Raw genomic sequence first — 20,637 nt, forward strand, 5'->3', positions numbered from 1 at the left:
AACAGAAACTAGCCCTCTTATACGATCTGGATGGAAAGGTATTTTCTAAGCACAACCACAATGGAACACACCGCAAGGAAGTATAAAACTGCACAGAAATTAAAAGTTTCTAAATCTAATAGATGCTGAACAGAAAACAGAAGTGGGTGGAAAGTATGGCACAAACACCACAAAGGGCCAAAATCCTAAAAATCTAAAGCACACATATACGATGATTAACATGACACCACCTCCCTTGTTCCCGATGGCAACACAGGGGAAGAATTCGCTGGCTCATTCAGGGAAGATGAACTATAAGTGTTTTTAATAAGCACTTAAAACTAATCATCTTTAGTGTACAAAGAAACTCTATGAGATTCATTTTTACCAAATTACAATAATATGCTCAAGTCATATGGGAAAAAATGGCTATATGGAAAATAATCAGATATAAAATATGATCTATTTCCGTGACCTTAAGACGTACCTTTCCCCAACATTTTAATTTTTTACTGTTTTTGTTTTGTTTTTTTGAAGTTTATTTATTTTGAAAGAGAGAGACAAAGAGCGAGTGGGGGAGGGGCAGAGATAGGGAGAGAGAGAATCCTAAACAGGCTCCATGCTCCGCACAGAGCCTGACATGGGGCTCAATCCTACAACCCTGGGATCACGACCTGAGCTGAAATCAAGAGTCAGACACCTAACCAACGGAGCCACCCAGGTGCCCCTCCCCAACGTTTTAATGTTGATTTATTTTTGAGGCTGGGGGGTGGGGGTGGGGAGGGACAGAGAGAGGGGGACAGAGGATCCAAAGCAGGTTCTGTGCCGACAGCAGAGAGCCTGACGCTGGGCTCAATCCCGAGATCACGACCTGAGCCGAAGTCAGATGCTTAACTGACTGAGCCACCCAGGCGCCCCGAGATGTTTTTATTCTTGCTGAATGCCTGTTCATGATGTCAGTTTATAGCTTTATACTGCAGAATGGTGTTTCTCAATATTTTGTTTGAACGGGATATAATTTGATTGCAAAAGCTCTTTCTTCAACTTTGTTCCCATGTAGGGAAAAAAAAAAAACAGATCCCAGAAACAAAATTCAGTTCAGCATCACGTAGCTTTGCATACTGACCAGGCCACATCACAAACTTGTCAGCCCAGCTCCTGAGCCCCACGAGCCTTGTAGGATGCTGCTATAGGAGTGCCTGTCACAAGCCTTTCGTGGATGGAAAGGTATTTTCTAAGCACAACCACAATGGAAGACACCGCAAGGAAGTATAAAACCGCACAGAAATTAAAAGCGTTTCTAAATCTAATAGATGCTGATGCCAGGGCCAGAAAGGGGTGCCGGCGTAATTATTTCTGTTAGACTAAAATGAATACGACTGTTGTTGCAAATCTGGAAATCTACCTTGAGTGTTACACCCCGGAAGCAGGGCTTGGCCGGTCTCTGCCAGAGCCTCCCAGATGGGCACAAGCCATGTTCCCCTTCTTAGCCCAAGCCAGAGCATCCCTGCATCTGGACAGGCTGCTCTGGGCTAAATCAGCTTGCTCCTCGCGTACTTAACTACCAGCTGGTGAGGAGGTCCACCAAGACAAGAACCGAGCACATCTCACCTCCTCTCCACTCCAGCCCGGCCACCAGTTTGCCTATGCTCTGAAGCACAGGGGGCCTTGCCCTAGTCAGCAACATCCCCAAGCCACAGCCTTCTGGACCTCAGAGCTCTCAAACTTTCGTGTGCACTTCTAACAAGGTCCGGGATGATGCCGATACCACGGGTTCCATCAACCACTCTCAGAACAGCAAGGATTCCTGGAGGGAAGTGTCAGTCTTCAACCGTATGCCCACTCCCATCAAACGGGTCACTTCCAGGTGGTGGCCACCGAGTTGCTGGTACTCCACACTTCAGCCTTTCCTTCCCCTTCCTGGGCAGTCCTGCAAGCGTGAGCTAATGAAGAAGAGTCACGACATAAAAGAAACCTGGACCACGGGGCCCACAGAGGACCGCTCTGGGCAGTCACCACACCCCAGGGAGCCTGGTGAGAATAAGAAGTAAACTCCCGTTGTGCTAAGTTGCTGAGATTTGGGGATAACCTAAAACCTAAGCCTACCCCGACCATATCATAGGCAAATGACCTCAAGTCCTTTCTGGAGAGAAGCTGAGTTATAAATACACAGCAAATATAGACACAAACTCCTAACAAAAGCCTGTTCGAGAGAAAAGATATTTATAGAAGATTATGTTGAGGATACACGGTCACCCTACTTCTCTGAGTACTTCGGATTCGTTCTTGTTTCAATCTGATCACCAGCCTCTTTCAGAATCAACATCCCCGAGTTGTGTTTTCATAGTCTGCTCTTTTTAATTTTTTTTTTCAACGTTTATTTATTTTTGGGACAGAGAGAGACAGAGCATGAACGGGGGAGGGGCAGAGAGAGAGGGAGACACAGAATCGGAAACAGGCTCCAGGCTCTGAGCCATCAGCCCAGAGCCCGACGCGGGGCTCGAACTCACGGAGTGCGAGATCGTGACCTGAGCTGAAGTCGGACGCTTAACCGACTGAGCCACCCAGGCGCCCCAGTCTGCTCTTTTTAAACATACATACATAATATTTACCTATTCATTTAAGTGTATAATCCAATGGCATTAAATATATTCACTCTGTTTTTTAGCCATCATGGTCCCCAACAGAAAGGCCCTCTCCATAAAAAACCCTTCCCTTCTTCCCCCAGCCTCTGGTAACTTCTGTCCTACCTTCCATTCCTATGGAATTTCCCTACTCCAGGTACCTCATATGAGTGGAATTATATAATATGTGTCCGTCTGTGTCTGGCTTATTTCACTAAGTATAATGTTTTCAAGGTCCACCTGTGTTGTAGCATACATCAAAATTCCATTTCTTTTCCTGGCTGAATAGTATTCCATCGTGTGTTCCTACCACACTGTGTTTATCCATTCATCTGTTGACAAACACTTGGGTTGTTTCCACCTTTTGGCTATAATAAATAATTCTTTTAAAAAAATTTTTTTTAACGTTTATTTATTTTTGAGACAGAGACAGAGAATGAACGGGGGAGGGTCAGAGAGAGGGAGACACAGAATCTGAAACAGGCTCCAGGCTCTGAGCCGTCAGCACAGAGCCCGACGCGGGGCTCGAACTCACATACCGCGAGATCGTGACCTGGCTGAAGTCGGACGCTCAACCGACTGCGCCACCCAGGCCCCCCTGCTCTGACTTTTAAATCAAAGGTCTCAGACAATCGGTGCATGAAATCCTCTGTTGCATTTTCAGGAAAACGTTGCTTGCTTGTGAACATCACCCACTATCCATGCAATGTTGCCTATATAAAATCTCCAGGGGAAACATTTTTGAGGATTAGGTGTTGGGACAAGGTTGATGCTTCCTGTTTTCTGATAATAAGAATTCCAGAATGGATCATGATGCCGCCGGGGAGCTTACAGCCAGATTTCAAACTTGAACAGTCACTGTTGATGCCCCGACCACACCTCTTGGGACCCCCTTTACCGCTTCTGGGCACTCAGGCCTGACTTCAAATGGGCAGCGCCTGTATCTTTGTCAGAGGACTGCCCTTGGGCTGCCCACGAAGAAAAAAAAAAAAAAAAAAGGCCAAGAGTACAGGTTTTCCCCATTATCTGTAAGTCTGCCTTATGCCGCTTTGCTTTTATGAAAGCCCTACGTTAGTACTTGTCATTGCTAACTGAAAGAAACCAGAGGGTTTTTACTTTAGGAAATGCTAATTGTTTCATCTTTTTACGCCAGTTCAGTAAAAAAAAAAAACATCAAAAAAAAAAAAAAAAAAGCAAAAACCGCTCCACTTTGGGATGGTGGGGGAAATCCCTACCTGGGAATTATTCTTGTGCTCTCCCTGCTCTCCAAGCCACTTTAACCAATTCCCGACAGGTGTGGGTACAGAGATACCCTGGTACCCTTACCTAGGGTCATTCTGGGCCACGAGCTTTGCATTGTTTCAAGCTTCCACCTGGGATTGAGTGTCGGTAGCCAACTACAGTTCCTGCCCTAACAGCAGACCCCACGGTGACTTACTTCCCTTTCTGGGTCACTTCCTCCTTCACCTGCCTGTGTCCCCTGCACCTGCCGATCCTCTCAAATTCTTGACTCAGTGTCTGCTTCTGAAAGGAACCTACATGAAGACAAAGCTCCCCTGTAGCAACTTTCCTAGATCCATTTGCTTTCCATATTTCTGTTCTTCTTTACCCTGGTTCTGAAGTTTTATTTACATTTTTTAAAAATTCTTCCACTGTATGCTTTCTTGCATACTTCAAAGTCTTTGCAGAATAAAGCATGGTGGAACTATTTTAGACCAAGAAAACAAACAAACCCCCCCAAAAAAACCCCATCATGTAATGTTACACTTAAATACAAGATAAAAGATTTACTGAATAGGATCCCAATTTTAAAAAATACCTATGTACATATGTGTATGCACGGGACAAACGAAAAGCAAGAAATGCGCCAGTTAACAATGATTAACTTGGGGTGATGTCACTGCCGATGGTTTCACTTTTTTTCTTCTTTATGTTACAAGGAACGTGAAGACTCCTTGTCTGTAAAACGAGGACATAGTCATACCTGCCTCATGGAATTGTGTTGATCGAAATTAAGCGTAAGTGTAATGCAGTAATTAGCTGCATCACATATTTACGTAATAATCACAGTATGTGCCTAATATGTACCCTAATAAAGGGTAGCAGGTGCCGTAATTACGAAAGCAATTAATGAAACAATCTAAGAGGAAATGTTAGAATTGAGAAAGTAAAAAAAAAAAACAAAAAAAACCCATACTTCAGGCTTTGTAAAGAACATTCGCTTACATGAGCTCATTCTCCCTTAAGAACCCTTGCAGGAGGATCAGGGTTAGGGAGAGGGAGTGGGCAGGAGACGGAAACTAATATTTACTCAATGGCTAACATGTGCCAATGCCAAGGTGGCCACTTTGTAGATGTCTCAGGTGAGAAGCATGGGGCTCAGAATGGGTAAGAAACTTGCCCAAGAGGCGGGACCCATGGCTCCAACTCCAGACTCCTGGTCCAGTTTTCCTTCTGCTCCAACAGGCTCCATTGTGTCATTGCCCCTCAAGAGCCTGTGTCCGTACCTGCCCACCTGTCCGTGACATTCTCAGTTTCGAAGGCACCAACGTTCACCAGTCTATACATACAAGCTGCTCCTTCCTATCTCTATGTCCCTGGGGAGCGCCAAGGGGTGGCTTGTGGTGCGTGGGGTGGATTTAGCTCCCCAATCTCTCCCCAAGCCATCCCAAATGAATAGTCAGTCTGAATAAAAACACCGCACTAGCTATGCGGACACAGAGTCAAGGTCAGCTCCACAGTAATACTTCTCGGCCGGGTTGTTCACCCCAAGTCCTCTCTACGCAGAAATTCTGGAACCACCTTCAGAGACAAAGGAGTTGACACACTGGGGGATTTAGGGAATTCTGTGACGAGAGCCCGGCAGAGATTGTGGGCTGGGACAGAGAGCCGTGATGACTTGTACTCTCTATCCGCCCCCCGCCCCGGGGGCACGTGTTTTAATCATCACAGAGAATGCTACCAGAGTTATGTCTTGCTACCCTGTAGCTGTGGTGTCATACGTCCTTGCTGATGGGCAGGGGCCCGGTGTGGAAGGGGCCTGGGATTATGAGCGGGACAGTGTAGCACAAAGTGCTTCAGAGAGAGCCCGTGTGTCCCTCACCCTGCCAATCCTCCCCGGCCTGCCTCCTACTCCCCAGCTGAAACCCTGGGCTTTTCTAGACTAACCCTGGGAAATCTTTCTGGACTAATCAGGGCTGAGGCTGATCTGTTATACCTTGTGCTCCCGCTCCTGGCAGAACATCGACCTAAGACAACCATGCGTGGGAGCTCCCAGCAAGTTTGCCTTACTTATCACCCCGCCTCACTGACAAGCTCTCCTCCCCGGCACAGGGTCCAGAGCCACAGAGCACTCGACGCACCCTGCTGCTGTTCCCCAGGCTCTGGCGGCTGGCAGCTACCGCCTTTGCGGGTCATCTTTCAAAGCCCCTCATCCGCTTCAGCTCCCTCCTTTCCTCAGAATTTCGATACCATCTTCCCCAACCCCCTTCGCGCTCGATTATGCTTCAAAGGTGAACAGTCTTCAGAGATGCGGTACAAAGACGCCCAACGTTTTCCTTCTGCTGAGAATAAAGGCATAACCGACCATAGCCCTGTCACACTCTTGCTCAAAAACTCTCAATGGCTCCCAATTGCCTCTAGATAAGTTCTAGCTCCTCAGTTTGGCAGTCAAGGTCCCCCTTCATGCCTGTAGCCAGGAGACCTTCCTTCCACTGCTCCATATAGATCAGGTAGCTCATGGGGCAACCCCCGAATGCAATTCTCTTCTCCTCTATTGTGCAAAAACGCTTCAGTCTCCAAACCATACCTAACACTAACTGGTTCAACCCGAAGGTCACCCCGCCCCCTTCCTTCCCATCGTCATTAGCACTTTTGCCTCCCTGGTTCCCATTTGGTAGTCAGTCCCATTCTTCTCTCTGTGAGTGTGAAGCCACGGACAATCTTTTTAATTTCGTGCCCCCCCCCCCCAACTAACCCTTGCCTCACGCAGAGTCCTAAGGCAATACATGTTGCTAGGTTCCTGTTCCGATTTGTAAGCTTTCCCCCTAAAATCACAGGGATTCAAGCTCGGTTTCCTCACCTAGGCTGAAAACCCTTCTTCAGAGCAATTCAAGAATCATTCAACCTCCCCCACCCCGCGAACTGTGCTAATAAGCAGGCCCCGACTCAGGAGGTCTGGGGAGGGGCTGAGACCGCATTTCTAACCATCTCCCAGGTGATGCGGCTGCAGGTGCTCTGGGGAGCACATTCGGAGAAGCCGGGAGGCAACACCACCTGTTGATCAGGCAACAGCTCACATCTGTGCAGCCGGGCTGAGCGCGGAGGCGGAAGACGCCAAGACCGCGAAGCGGCCAGGCGGGGAAAATGCCAGCGGGGCCGGCCGCCCCTCCGCCCCCCAGCGACGCCCACTTACCTATGGTGGACACGACGGTGCCCACGAAGTAGAAGGCGCCGGTGAAGTCCCAGCGCGGCCGGGCGCTGTCCACGCGGATGCCGGCCTCGGTGGCCTCCTCGTAGTGGCGGAGGAAGCCGCGCAGCTCCTCGCGGCTCAGGTTGTGGCGGCGGCTGAAGTTGGCCAGGCGCTCCTCCCAGCGCTGCTTGGCCTGGCGCTCGTGCGCCAGCTCCAGCGCCGAGAAGACGGCGGCGCCGCCCAGCAGGTAGAGCACGATGAGCGCGGCGAGCAGCAGGAAGCGCGCGTTGTCCTCGTTCAGGTGGCCCGGGCCGCAGCTGCAGCCGCAACCCCGGCCAGCCATGGCCGGGGCCCCGGGGGCAGTCCCGCGCTGGGCGGCCGTGGCCGCGGGCCGACTCTCGCCCGGGCCGCCCGGGAGCTCGCGGCTCAGCCCGCCCCCGGACGCCCGACGGCCGGCTCGCCCATGACCGCTGGGCGCTCCCCCAGGCCGCCGCCTCGTCGGCCGCTGCTGCTGCACCAGCTCCCCACGTCCGCCTCGACTCCTGGTTTCAAATCCGCTTTGTCGCCTCCGTCCCCACACGCCTTGGAGTTCTAAACGCTCAAGGTCCGAGTGACCCGGGGCACAGTCCGCTTCTTCTTGGCACGAGGACGCGGGCGCTGTTTCCACCCGACGCGCGCCCAGCTCGGCTTGGATTGGGGAGGGGGCGTGGCGCGTCCTCAGCGCAAGTTGGGGCGGACTTGAATTTCTCCCGAGGCGAAGGTCTCGGGGCCGGCGGTCTCCGTCGCTTCAACCATCGCTTCTCAAGCCGCCGACGGCCAGGGCGCGGGGTGGCAGTGTGCCGGCGCCGGTGGTGCCTCCCCAGATGGATCCGTGGTGCTGCGTGCCAGTCGCTGCGTGGCGCGGGGACTCAGGCCTCTGGGTAGTTACCCACCGGCCGCCGGGGCTTAGAGACCGGAGCAGGTTCCCGGCGGGCGCACCCCCAGGGACTGCGCGGAGCGGGGTCCACGGGTTCCTACGCCGCGCCGGGCCCCCACGCTGCGCGGCATCCGGCGGGCGGACGGGCTGGAGGAGGAGACCAGAAAGGGAGGTTGGAATGAGCGGACCAGGGAAGTTAGGGGCATCTCCCCCGGGCAGCCTCCCTCTCCTTGCCCGAGCCATGCGCCCTTGGGTCCGGCGCGGGGGCGTCTTCCGATCCCACGTGTCCGCTCCGCCGGTGTGAAGCGCGCGTCCCTAGCCAGCCCCAGCTCCCGGAGAGGGGGCCGAGGACCGGAGGCTGGAGAGTTCCACCCTCTCCATCCGGCCTTGGCCGCCTCAGTGAGCGCCAGAGATTTTGTGCTGCCGGGGCGCAGCGCAGAGCGTTCTCCCCCCACCCCATGCAGAGCAGCGGCGAGGCTCCCCAGCAAACGGGCCAGGGGCTCCCTCCCCGAGACCTCGCCTTTCAGGGGACGCCGGCACAGCCTCTGAGCTGGACTCTCACCTCCCGGGGAGAGCCCCCATCCGCGCCGCTCTGTCGGGACTGTCCTCAGGTCCCCTCTTCGGCGCGGCTCTGCTCTGCAGAACGGCGCTGGGAGCAGAGGTCCACGCCGGGCACTGCCCTGCCTGGCTGGCTCGCTCCGACGCTGCAACAGGTGGAGCCACGCGGCTGCGGGCGGCAGCGTCTCCACCCCGGCCTCCGCCTCCCGGCCGCGCCGGGCCTCTCCCTTCCCTGGTCTCCGACCGCAGGTGCGGGCTCTGGGCGGGCCCACCCACCCGGGGGCTGCAGCGCTCCCACCCCGGGCGCGCAGATCCGGGGAGTGGGTGCTGAAGAGGTACGTTGGGTGCTTTGCGGGCTTGAGTGGGCCCCTTTTGGGCCAGAAGGGGGCGCTCCGTCTCCTCCAGACACGTCTCGCCCACACCTGTGTACTCAGCCACACACTGCCCCTCCGGAAACACCAGCCCTTGGCATGTGGGAGTGAATACGGATACAGAGAGGAATGGACGCGTGGGCATCTTCGAACTAAGTAGAAGTTCCCTGCCTCCCGAGAAAGTAGTCCCAAGCTCAGATCCCGCCCATCACCCACTTAAACTCTCCAGGAGCAGAGAATAAACACAGAGCTCCGGATTCCAATACATCTGCCATCCCCTCAGTTCCGTTACCGACTCCTGAATGCCCTTGTTTTATTTAACTTATTGGGGGCAAGAGCTTTAGGTGGTAGTGAGTATGGAGACATGTATACAACCAGGAGTAAAGTCCGGCAATTACTCCCGTCCCTATTTTACTATGAAAAATTTCAAACATAAGGTTGAAAGGATTTTTATATACCCACCACCTAGATTCTTACAATGAACGTTTTACTATACTTGATTTATCATTTACCCATTCCTCTTTCTATCCTTCAACCCACCTCGTTCGGATGCATTTCACAGTAAGTTGTAGACGTCCGTGCAACCACCTCCCCACGCTGGCCAGTACCTTTCCCTACATATCATTAAGGAGAGTTCAATATTTACAGATTTTTTTTTTCTCGTGGGGTAAAACTTACATACAGTGAAATGCACAGATCTTAAGTGTACTGTTAGATGAGTTCTGACAAATGCATACACCTGCTCAAATTAAACAGCTGTCTGTCCAACCTATCAACCAAGTGTCACCAACAGGTCAGTGTTCCCCATATGCTCTTTCTCAGCAAATCCCCACCCACATTCCTCCAGAAGAAATCACTGTTCTTTCCCCCCCCCCCCCCCTACCATGGACTGGTTTTGCCTTCATGGAACTCAGTTTTGCTTGTTCTAGATCTTCATATAAATGAAATCCTACCGGGGTGCCTGGGTGGCTCAGTCTGTTGAGCCTCCGACTTTGGACAGTTGGTGAGCTCGAGCCCCGCGTCGGGCTCTGTGCTGACAGCTCAGAGCTTGGAGCCTGCCTTGGATTCTGTGTCTCCCTTTCTCTCTGCCCCTTCCCCGCTCATCCTCTGTCTCTCTCGGTCTCTCGAAAATGAATAAACATTAAAAGAAAATTTATAAATGGAATCCTACCTTTCCATACTTTTACGTAAAGCATTATTATTATTATTTTTGAGATCTTCCCATGATATATGTCTCAGTCATTTATTCCTTTTTCTTGCTAATATTTTTATTGTTTGAATATTCATACCCCTATTGATAGAAACCGGGGCTATTAGAATTTCTTGGCTATCCTAAAACTGTTAGGAACATTCTGGTACAAATTTTTGTGGATCCGTTTTTGTATCTCTTAGGTAAATACCTAGGAGTGGAACTGCTGGGTCATAGGGGAGGTGTGTCGTTTTATATGAAACTGCTTAACATTTTTCCAAAGTAGCTGTACTAACCAACAATGCACAATAGTTCCATATGTTCCATATCCTTGTAAACATTTGGCAGGATCAGTCATTGTGATTTTAAACATACTGGTGGGTGTGCGGTGCTCTCTCATTGTGGTGTAATTTGCATTTGCCTGCTCTCTTAATGTGTTTATGGCCATTTGCATATCTGCCTTTGTAAATTATCTGTTGAATATTAATGCTGAAAATATTTCTTGAAATATTGTAAGTTATCTGTTGAATATCTGTTTAAAAATGGATTTCTCTTTTTTATTGTTGAGGTGTAGGGATTCCTTATATATATGTAGGAGATCAGTCTTTTCTCAGACACCTTTTTTTTTTTTTTTTTTTTAGTAGCTTCACATCCAGTGAGGAGCCCAACATGGGTCTTGAACTCAAGACCCTAAGATTAAGACCTGGTCAACCCACTTAGCCACCCAGGGGCTCCTCAGATACCCATCTTGCAAATATTTTGTCAGTCCATGGCTTGCCTGTTTATTTCCTTAATGATGTTTTCTGATGGTATGTTTTTAATTTTGGTGGAATCCAATTTATCAATCATTTCTTTTATGTTTGGTGCTCTTTTTATATTAAGAAATCATCACTTCCCTCAAGGGTGTATAGGTTTCATGGATTTTTCCTCCCAGAAATATTATAGTTTTAGCTTTTATAATCAGATTATGATCCATTTTGTTTCTATATTGTGTGAGGCAAGAATTAAGGTTCATTCTATCTATATGGATATCCAGTTATTCCAGTGCCATTTGCTGAAAAAAACAAGTGTGAATTTATTTCAGAAATCTGCATCTTGTTCATTTTTCATCCCTCTTTATGCTAATGCTACAGTATTTAGATTGCTTGTAGCTTTACAGTAGGTCATAAAGTCAGGAAGTGTGAACCCTCCAACTGTGTTCTTTATTAAGATTTTCTTCGGATATTACAAGACCTCTACATTTTTGTAAAAATTATAGAACCAGCTTCTTAATTTCATCAGAAAAAGCCTTATGGGATCTTCATCAGAATTGTGTTGAAACTATCCTGGGGAGTACTGACCTTTTACTTAATGAATGAGGTTTATTCCTCTATTTACTTCAGTCTTTTGGGTAGTTTTCATGTAGAAGTCTTGCACACTTTTTGTAAATTCACTGTAAAGTATTTTAGGTGTTTTCATGCTATCATAAATACCAAGATTTCATTTTCCAGCTGTCTGCTGTAGTATATAAACATTTAATGCAAATTAACTTGGTTCCTGCAACCTTAGTGAATTCACTTATAGTTAATTCCTTTAGGATTTTCCATATAATCATGCCATTTGAAATAGAGTTTTGCGGGGCACCTGGGTGGTGCAGTCAGTTAAGCGTCCGACTTCAGCCAGGTCACGATCTCGCGGTCCGTGAGTTCGAGCCCCGCGTCGGGCTCTGGGCTGATGGCTCAGAGCCTGGAGCCTGTTTCCGATTCTGTGTCTCCCTCTCTCTCTGCCCCTCCCCCGTTCATGCTCTGTCTCTCTCTGTCCCAAAAATAAATAAACGTTGAAAAAAAAAAAAAGGGGGCGCCTGGGTGGCGCAGTCGGTTAAGCGTCCGACTTCAGCCAGGTCACGATCTCGCGGTCCGTGAGTTCGAGCCCCGCGTCGGGCTCTGGGCTGATGGCTCGGAGCCTGGAGCCTGTTTCCGATTCTGTGTCTCCCTCTCTCTCTGCCCCTCCCCCGTTCATGCTCTGTCTCTCTCTGTCCCAAAAATAAATAAACGTTGAAAAAAAAAAAAAAAATTAAAAAAAAAAAAAAAAAAAAAAAAGAAATAGAGTTTTGCTTCTTCTTTTCTGAGATTTATTTTTCTTGTCTTACTGCAATGGTTAGGACCTAAGTATAATGGTGAAGAGGAGAGGTGGAAGGAGATATCCTTATCTTGTTCATGATCTTAAGGGAACGCTTTCAGTTTTTCACTGTTAAATAGAATGTTAACTGTGGGTTTTTCATAGATATTCTTTAACAGGTTAAGTTTCCTTTTATTTCTAGTTTTCTGGGAGGTTTTTTTTTTTTTTTTTTTATCATAAGTGAGGGCTGAATTTTGCCCAATGTTTTCTCTGCATCTTTTGCAATGATCATAGTCTTCTTTATTCTGTTAATGTGTAATTTCATTAATTTTCTGATGTTAAGCCAAGCTTGCATTTCTGGGATAACTTCCACTTGGGGTTCCTACTCTTATTTTCACTCTTGTACTTGTTCTGGGTTCACTTTGCTACTTTTTCCTGGCTTCTTACGGTAGATGCTTGAGTCACTGATTTTAGATCTTTCCTCTTTTGTAATATTAGCATTTTAAAGTTATATTTTCCTGTTAGCCCTGTGCTAGCTGTACCCTAAAATTTTTGGTAGGTTGTATTTTCATATAAATTTGTTCAAAATATTTTCTAGTATTTCTTCTTTGACCCATGAGTTATTTAGAAGTGTGTTGCTTAATTTCCAAATATCTGGGTGTGTTTTTTTTTTAAGACAAATCGTTTATTTCTAATATTTTCACTGTGGTCAGAGAATCATATTCAACATGTTTCAATCTTTTTAAACTTATTGCTTTATGGTCCAACATATGATCTATCTTAGTGAACATGCCATATGCACTTGAAAAGAATATGTATTCTACAGTTGTTGGGTATAGTGTAGATTCTATAAATGTCAATTAGGTCTAGGTAGTTGACAGTGTTTTTCAGATCTTCAGTCTTTACTGATGTTTGTTCTAGTTATTCTATTGATTGGTGAGAGATGAGTATTAAAATCACCAACCCGTGATTGTGGAATTGTCTATTTCTCCCTCTAATTATGCCAGTTTTTTATTTTATATACTTTGAAGCTCTGTTATTAAGTATAAGCATTTATAATTATCACATCTTACCGATATAGTAACCCTTTTATTTTTATGAAATGTCTCTATCTCTGGTAATACCCTTTACATTCAAGTTTACTTGATCTGATATTAATCTGTCACCACAGGCTTTTTGTACTTAGCATTTGTGTGGTATCTTTTCCATTTACTTTTATCCTGTTTCTTTATGTATTTAAAGTGGATTAGTTGTGAACAGCATATCGTTGAGGTTTGTTTGATTGGTCTGGTTTTATTTTTGGTTAGGTCTGACAATCTACACTTTTGAACTGGATTGATTAGATCAATGATGTTCAAAAGAATTTCTGTAATGATGGAAATATTTTGTAAATATTTGTGCTGTTCAATATAGTAGTCTGATATGGTGGTGACTATTGAGAATTTGAGTGCCACTGAGGAACTACATTTTTAATGTTAATAATTTAAGTTGAAATATTACATGTGGGTAGTTGCTATCATCTTAGACAACATAGGTTGAGCCCATTTATATTAATGTCGTGATTTATGGGACTGGATTCAAGTCTACCATTTACTATTAGTTTTGTTTGTCCCCATTGGTTTTTGATCCTCCTTTCCCATCTTCTTTTGGATTAACTGAATATTTTTTAGAATTCCATTTTATCTCTTGACTTTTTAGCTCTATGCCTTGGCATTATTTTTAAGTGTTTACTCTAGGAAGTAGCTTTTCTTGGTCCTCTAAGAGTTACTATTGTACAACTTAGTGTAAGATATAGAAACCTTGCAACTGTACAGGTTCATATCCCACCCTCTTCCCAATGTTTACTGTGGTTGTTATTCAAATCACATCTCCATATGCTAAAACCTCACAATACAATTTTTTGCTTAAATAACAATATACATTTTTATGCAAAAATTCAGATTTTATATTTATTCATTCTTACATTGGTCTAAATTGACGTCAGGAATTTATAGGCAAACAATAACTTATTTTCTACCTCCTAGCTGAACAAAAAATACACACAATGTGGCTTTATCGTTAGACAAGACTTGCAGTTTTTACATTTCTCACCAAGAGTGCAATATTGTCCTTGAACAAAATACCCAGATTACCAAGGAAACCATCTTTGGAGGAAGTGTTTAATAAGCATATTTTATTTAAATAAATCCTCTGTGCAGCTCACCAGCAGTGCCTTATTGGAAACATCAGTATTTCCATATCACAGTTCCCAAGAGGACTTTAAAGGCTCAAAATTCAGTGTCTCCTTTGGCGTGCTTCTCTCTTGATTGTACCCATCTCCATCTTCATACATTTTCTGGAGAATGTTCATCAGTCCCTCACCAGGATCTGTTTCAGTGTCACAGGAGGGCTTTTCTTTTTCTTTGTGTCCTTTCTCAGCCCGAGTCAAGTAGGCCCACTGCATGCTTTGTGCTTCCTTTATACAGAAGGTGAGGACTGTACAGTCTTGACTTTTTTTTGAAGCACCTTCCACAGAGATGGGTTTCAAGAGATTATTCACAGTCATGGAGTAACTCTTCTCATTTAGATTCTTTACCAAAAGATCAAATGGCCTCTCTGTGAAATGCACCCGCACATTCTCAGTGATGAGCTGGTGAACTCTGGTGACGTCTGTGAAAATCTACATTACCTTATCTGCCCAACCTCATCAGTCATTGCCGATTTTCACCGTATATCCCCGTGTAATGGGAGCAACCACGGCAGCTGGCTTTCCATTGTCAAGAAGTTCTGCTTTTCTCTGATTCCTACTGCATCATGTTCTTGGTTTCTTTCTCAATCTTGGATTTTTCAGTTGTAAGGGTAGCACGTACTCTTTTTCTAGTGGCCTTTTTCAGCAGTACCTTCACCTCTTCTAGATCTTTCTGAAGCTTCCAACTTCCATCTGCAATGGAGTGACCCTCGGTTTCTGCAATCAGCATTGATTTAAAGAAGCTTCCTGTCCTCTGGCTGGTATAGTGGGGCGGGGTGGGGGAGGGGGGAGAGTGGTCGGAGTCTCTTTGGAAGCTGAAACTGTGGTCCCACGAGGCCAGTGCTGCAGCTGCACAGGGGAGAGAACGGGGATGTGGAGCGCACTCACCGGGTGCAGACCCACCTAGTGTGAGGCCCAGCCTGCCTCCTCAATATAGATTTCTTAAGAGGAAAAAAAAGTCTTTTATATTTGTGCAGATATTTGCTCTTTTCTTTTTTTAATGTTTTTATTTTTAAGAGAGATTGGGAGGAAGGGAGGGGCAGGGAGACAGGGAGACACAGAATCCGAAGCAGGTTCCAGGCTCTGAGCTGTCAGCACAGAGCCCAAGGCGGGGCTCGAACTCTCCAATAGTGAGATCATGACCTGAGCCCAAGCCGGCCGCTTAACCGACTGAGCCACCCAGGCGCCCTGATATTTGTTCTTTCTGATGATTTTCCGTCACTCCTGAATACTTGAGCTTCTCTATGGTATGTTCTTCCTTCAGCCTGGAGAATGAACCATAGCATTTCTTGCAGTGCAGGTCTGCTAATTCTCTTAATTTTCTTTCATCTGATAATGTGGTTGTTTGTCTTCATTCCTGAAGGATATTTCCTCTGGATAGGATATAAATTGCCGAGGTTACCTTTCCTTCTGCGCGTTGGAAACATTTCATGTTGTCTTCTGGCCTCCTGTGCCTGAGGAGAGCTCGGCTGTCAGGTCACTGTTCCTGTTCCTGCTGGCTGCTTTCAAGATTTTGTCTTTGTCTTCACTAGTTTCAGTAGGAGGCACCCAGTGGGGTTTTCTGTGTGTTACCTTGTTGCTTATGCACTGAACTTCTTGAATCTGTGCATTTGTGTCTCACCAAATTTTAGCCATTATTGCTTTAAATAGCTTCTCTGCCCCATAGTTCATCTCCTAGGATTCCAGCCCCATCGAAGTTAAACAGTTAGATGTTATCCCACAAGTGTCTAATTCCCACCCGCCCCCGATTTTCAGCTTTTATTTATTTTTTTTGGTTCTTCAGATTGGGTAATTTCTGTCTTCAAGTTCCCTGACCCCTCTGTCATCTCCATTCTGCTTTTAAGCCCATCTACTGAAACTTTTAATTTCAGATTGTGAGAAAACAGAAAATGCACAGATTGGTTCATGCCCCCAGTTCCTGAAACCCTTGTAAATTCCTAAGTGGTCAGGGCACTAGGAACATCTTATGTTCTAATGGGGTGGTTCTGGGTGGGTTTGTGGACTGGGGCTGGTCACCAGAAAGACCAAATTGTGATTAGAAACTTGGAACTTTCAGCACCGCACCCCCCCCCCACCCCCGCCATTCTACAGGGTGGGGATGTGGGGCTGGAAATGGAATTTATGATTGATCGTGCCTCTGTGAGGCAGCCTCCATAAAACCCCAATACTCCAGGGTTTGGGGAGCTTCCAGGTTGGTGAACACATCACACAGGGAGGGTGATGCACCCAAACTGCACAGGGACAGGTACTCCTGCGCTCAGGACCCTTCCAGATCTCACCCTAGATACGGCTTCACCTGGCTGTGCACCTGTGTCCTTTATCATTCCTTGAACAAACTTGCAGGAAGTGTTCCCTTGAGCCCTGTGAGCTGCTCTAGAAAATTAATTAAACCTGAGGAAGGGTAATGGGAACCTCAGATTTATAACAGAGGACAGAGGAGCCAGAAGTACAGTTGACAACCTAGACTTGCACCTGGCATTGGAGGGGGGTGGGCAGTCTTGTGGGACTGAGCCCTGTCCCTGTGAGATCTGACGGCACATCCAGTAGACAGCATCAGAATTTCAGCCGGAGGACACCTGGCTGGCATCTCAGAATTGCTTGACATGGGAAACACCTGCACACATCTGCTGAGCACAAGTGTTTTGAGTGTGGTAGTCATGTGAGCGCACAGGGGGGATCCGCTCCCCTCCCCCCACTACACAGATATGATAGTTTCCAGTTCTAAAGTTTCCATCCAATTCTCTAAAAATGATCACTCTGCTGAGATTTGCTATCTTTTCATTCAACGTGGTTTTTTTTTTTTTTACACTCCTGAACACAATTTTATTAGCTGTTTTAAAAATCTTGGGGCGCCTGGGTGGCGCAGTCGGTTGAGCGTCCGACTTCAGCCAGGTCACGATCTCGCGGTCCGTGAGTTCGAGCCCCGCGTCGGGCTCTGGGCTGATGGCTCGGAGCCTGGAGCCTGTTTCCGATTCTGTGTCTCCCTCTCTCTCTGCCCCTCCCCCGTTCATGCTCTGTCTCTCTCTGTCCCAAAAATAAATAAAAAACGTTGGAAAAAAAAAATTTAAAAATCTTTGACTACAATTTCTGGGTAGGTCTCCTTTGCCTGTCTTCTGAGAATGAGCCATGTGTTTTTATTATGTATTGATTTGGATCATATGCTAAGAATTGTTAACTGATGTATAATTTACGATAAGCTGAAGAAACTCTGAATTCTGTTATGTTCCTCTGAAAATAATAATTATTCAGTTAACTTGGCTGAACTCAATTGCAAAATGTCTCCCCTTGCGATGGGAAATAGCTCAAGTTTTGGTTCAGTTATTTTAGCCTTGGCTGTGCATGAACAGTTCACTGGTCAGCCAGATACACAGAATTTGGGAATCCTCTCTCTGGCTCTTTTCTGTTGTTTCCCTCTTCCTGCTCAGAGACTATGGTTGCTCCAAGCCCTGTACTCTGGGTCTTCCAGGCAGCAAGACTATAGATTTCCACTGGATGTTTACATGCCTTGCATGGTGCAGACTGAGAGCTGACCTCAGGCCCAAAGTGGTTAAAAAATAAATAAAAACAAACAAAAACAGGAAACTCACCTCGCATGGTGCCTTTCTTCCAGTTGTTGACTCGCCATCAGTTTCTGCCTGCTTTCAGTCCCTTGAGCCGCTGGTTTTTAAAGACTTTTTCCCCCCCAGAGCTTATGTTGTTTACTTCTGAAAGAGGTGGTTCAACTGGAGATATTCGGCCCTGCCAACAACCTGAAGTTATCTGTTTTCTCCCACAACATTTTTATTTTTGTTTTTTTTAGAGAGAGCACAAGTGGGGGAGAGGAGCAGAAGGAGAGAGCGAGGGCTTCTTAAGCAGATTCCACGCTCAGCACGGAGCCTGACTCAGGGCTCAATCACAGGACCCTGTGGTCATGACCTGAGCCGATATCAAGAATCGGACACTTAACTGACTGAGCCACCCAGGTACAACCACCCAGCCCAAAACATTTTTTTAATGAAATTTTGAAGCACACGCCAAAAGTACAAGAAATTTATAGTGGTAACCTAAATTGTACAATTAAAATTTCCTAGACTTTGGGGCGCCTGGGTGGCGCAGTCGGTTAAGCGTCCGACTTCAGCCAGGTCACGATCTCGCGGTCCGTGAGTTCGAGCCCCGCATCGGGCTCTGGGCTGATGGCTCAGAGCCTGGAGCCTGTTTCGGATTCTGTGTCTCCCTCTCTCTCTGCCCCTCCCCTGTTCATGCTCTGTCTCTCTCTGTCCCAAAAATAAATAAACGTTGAAAAAAAAATTTCCTAGACTTTATCATAACTGTATCCATAAATACACCTTATTTCTATACATTTCAAAGTAAACTTCAGCCATTAGTACTTGTCCCTAAATCCTTCAGCCATAGGTATTATTAACTAGAATTCAGTTTAGTTTTTTTTAATGTAAAATTTATATACAATGAATGGATATCTGGACTGTGCATTCTCTGAGTTTTAAAAATCCATTTTATTGAGCTGTAACTTACAAGAAAAGTTACCAATTTGGTGTATAAATTCAAGGGGTTTTGTAAAATGTAACCAATGCCACAATCATGATAGAAGTATTTCTGTTGCTCCAAAAGTTCTGTCATGCAGCCAATCCTCTCTCCTCATTCCTGCACTCTTTTTTTAAGATTTACTTATTTTTGAGAGAGAGCACATGCGTGCAAAGGGGGGAGGGGCGGGGGGGGGGCAGAAAGAGAAGGGGACTGAGGATCCAAAGCGGGCACAGTGCAGACAGGGGAGAGCCCAATGCAGGGCTCCAACTCATGAACTGTGAAATCATGACCTGAGATGCAGTAGGGCACTTAACAGACTGAGACACCGAGGCGCCCTTCCTACTCTCATTTTTAAGGCCACCCACTTCTGCTCTGAGTGGGAACCAGGGTTCCACTCCAAGAATAGGAATTAGCAGGAAGAGAGGCCATCCGTGGCCATACATGTCCGGGAGGACCAGAGAAGAAAATAATGGAAAAGTGGAGCCGGGGCTCAGGCTGGGGCTCTTCAGAAGTGTCCCCAGGCTATCTCTAGAAAGGTGCTGAGTGGCTCAATGAGACCACACAATCCATTCTCCTACCTAAAGGTGGATTCTACCAGTCCAAGCACAATTGATGATGCCCATCTCTTGAGCCTGTTACGGCATCAGAGGAGTTCAGGGGGCAGGAGCCCATACCTATCAGAACCTGTTTCTTCATTTGTAAAATGTACTTCCTCCATGGGCGAAGTGTCAACTCACCCTTGGGGTTCACATTAACATGGACTCCTCAGTGACACCCTCAGTCCACACAACAGGCAGCAGGCCACATGGATACAGTACTTTTAGGGCAGAAGTACACAGATCAGTTCTGTGGAGTTGTTTAGGGTGTTTGAGAGACTAGGTCCAGGGATGCAGATTTCCTTGTGAACAGAGTCCCCTTCCTGTGGAATCCAGAGGCCTGATGGTTACCCTGCTGCAGCCAAGACCCAAATCTACTTGTCTTCCAGAAATAACTTGCATTTAGTAGTTGAGAAGCAGTATTTGTTTGGGCACCTAGGTGGCCCAGTGGGTTATGCATCAGACTCTTGAGATTGTGCCCCCCCTCCCCCCCCCCCCCCCCCCGCGCTGAGCACAGAGCCTACTTAGGACTCCCACTTTCCATCTCTCTCTGCCCCAACCCCGCTCGCATGCACACTCCCTCTCAAAATAAACATGAAAAAACTCCGTATTTGTGGGAAAATGCTAATTTTCCCAAGGGCGTGGTTTTTGTTTTCTACACTTGAATTACCATCCTCTAAATGCTCCGGAGAGAGATCGCCAGTTCTCAGCACTTTTGAGAATAAGAATCATTACAACTTAGATATGTGGGGTTCTTGCCGGTGTTTAAGAGCACCGTCTCATTTGATTCTTAAAACAATCCCACGAGGCAGGAAGGGTAGGTATTAGCCCCCACTTAACAGATGGGAAAATGAAGACTTAAAGGCATCACGTGACTTGCCTACGGTTTCATGGCGTGGAGGGAGCGGAGCTGGGATCAGACAGTTCTGAGTCCCGAGTGCCTTGGAGCTGAGTCCCCTCTCAGGCTTGTCAATCTCAAGCCATTACCCACGAAACCGTCTTCGCTCAGGGTGGTAGAACTAGCAACCTGGGAAGGAATACATTTTATATTATAACCCTGAGCCCTGAAGAACAGAGATCTTCTACTATATTTAAAACTGCTAGTCATGACTCCCTGAATTGATTTCATGATTCACAAAAAGGTT

General features: G+C 46.8%; 1 protein-coding gene and 1 pseudogene across 1 annotated transcript in view; both read right to left on the minus strand.

Annotated features, from left to right (window-relative positions):
- The window catches only part of KCNK13 (potassium two pore domain channel subfamily K member 13), a 108,849-nt gene extending 100,036 nt beyond the window's left edge, over positions 1-8,813 (minus strand). The window contains exons 1-2 of the mRNA XM_086709031.1: positions 8,493-8,813; positions 7,018-8,077 (exon numbers count right to left, since the gene is read on the minus strand). Of these exons, the coding sequence (XP_086565157.1) occupies positions 7,018-7,357 (340 nt within the window). The 5' untranslated portion in view covers positions 7,358-8,077; positions 8,493-8,813. The remainder of the gene's footprint in view (positions 1-7,017; positions 8,078-8,492) is intronic.
- A 5,526-nt stretch (positions 8,814-14,339) lies between these two features.
- Positions 14,340-15,557, minus strand: LOC112855854 (calcyclin-binding protein pseudogene; annotated as a pseudogene).
- Between the last annotated feature and the right edge of the window lie 5,080 nt (positions 15,558-20,637).

This window comes from Puma concolor, chromosome B3 (assembly GCF_028749965.1).
Source record: "Puma concolor isolate L17-30 chromosome B3, mPumCon1.1.hap2, whole genome shotgun sequence".
Classification (NCBI taxonomy): Eukaryota; Metazoa; Chordata; class Mammalia; order Carnivora; family Felidae; genus Puma; species Puma concolor.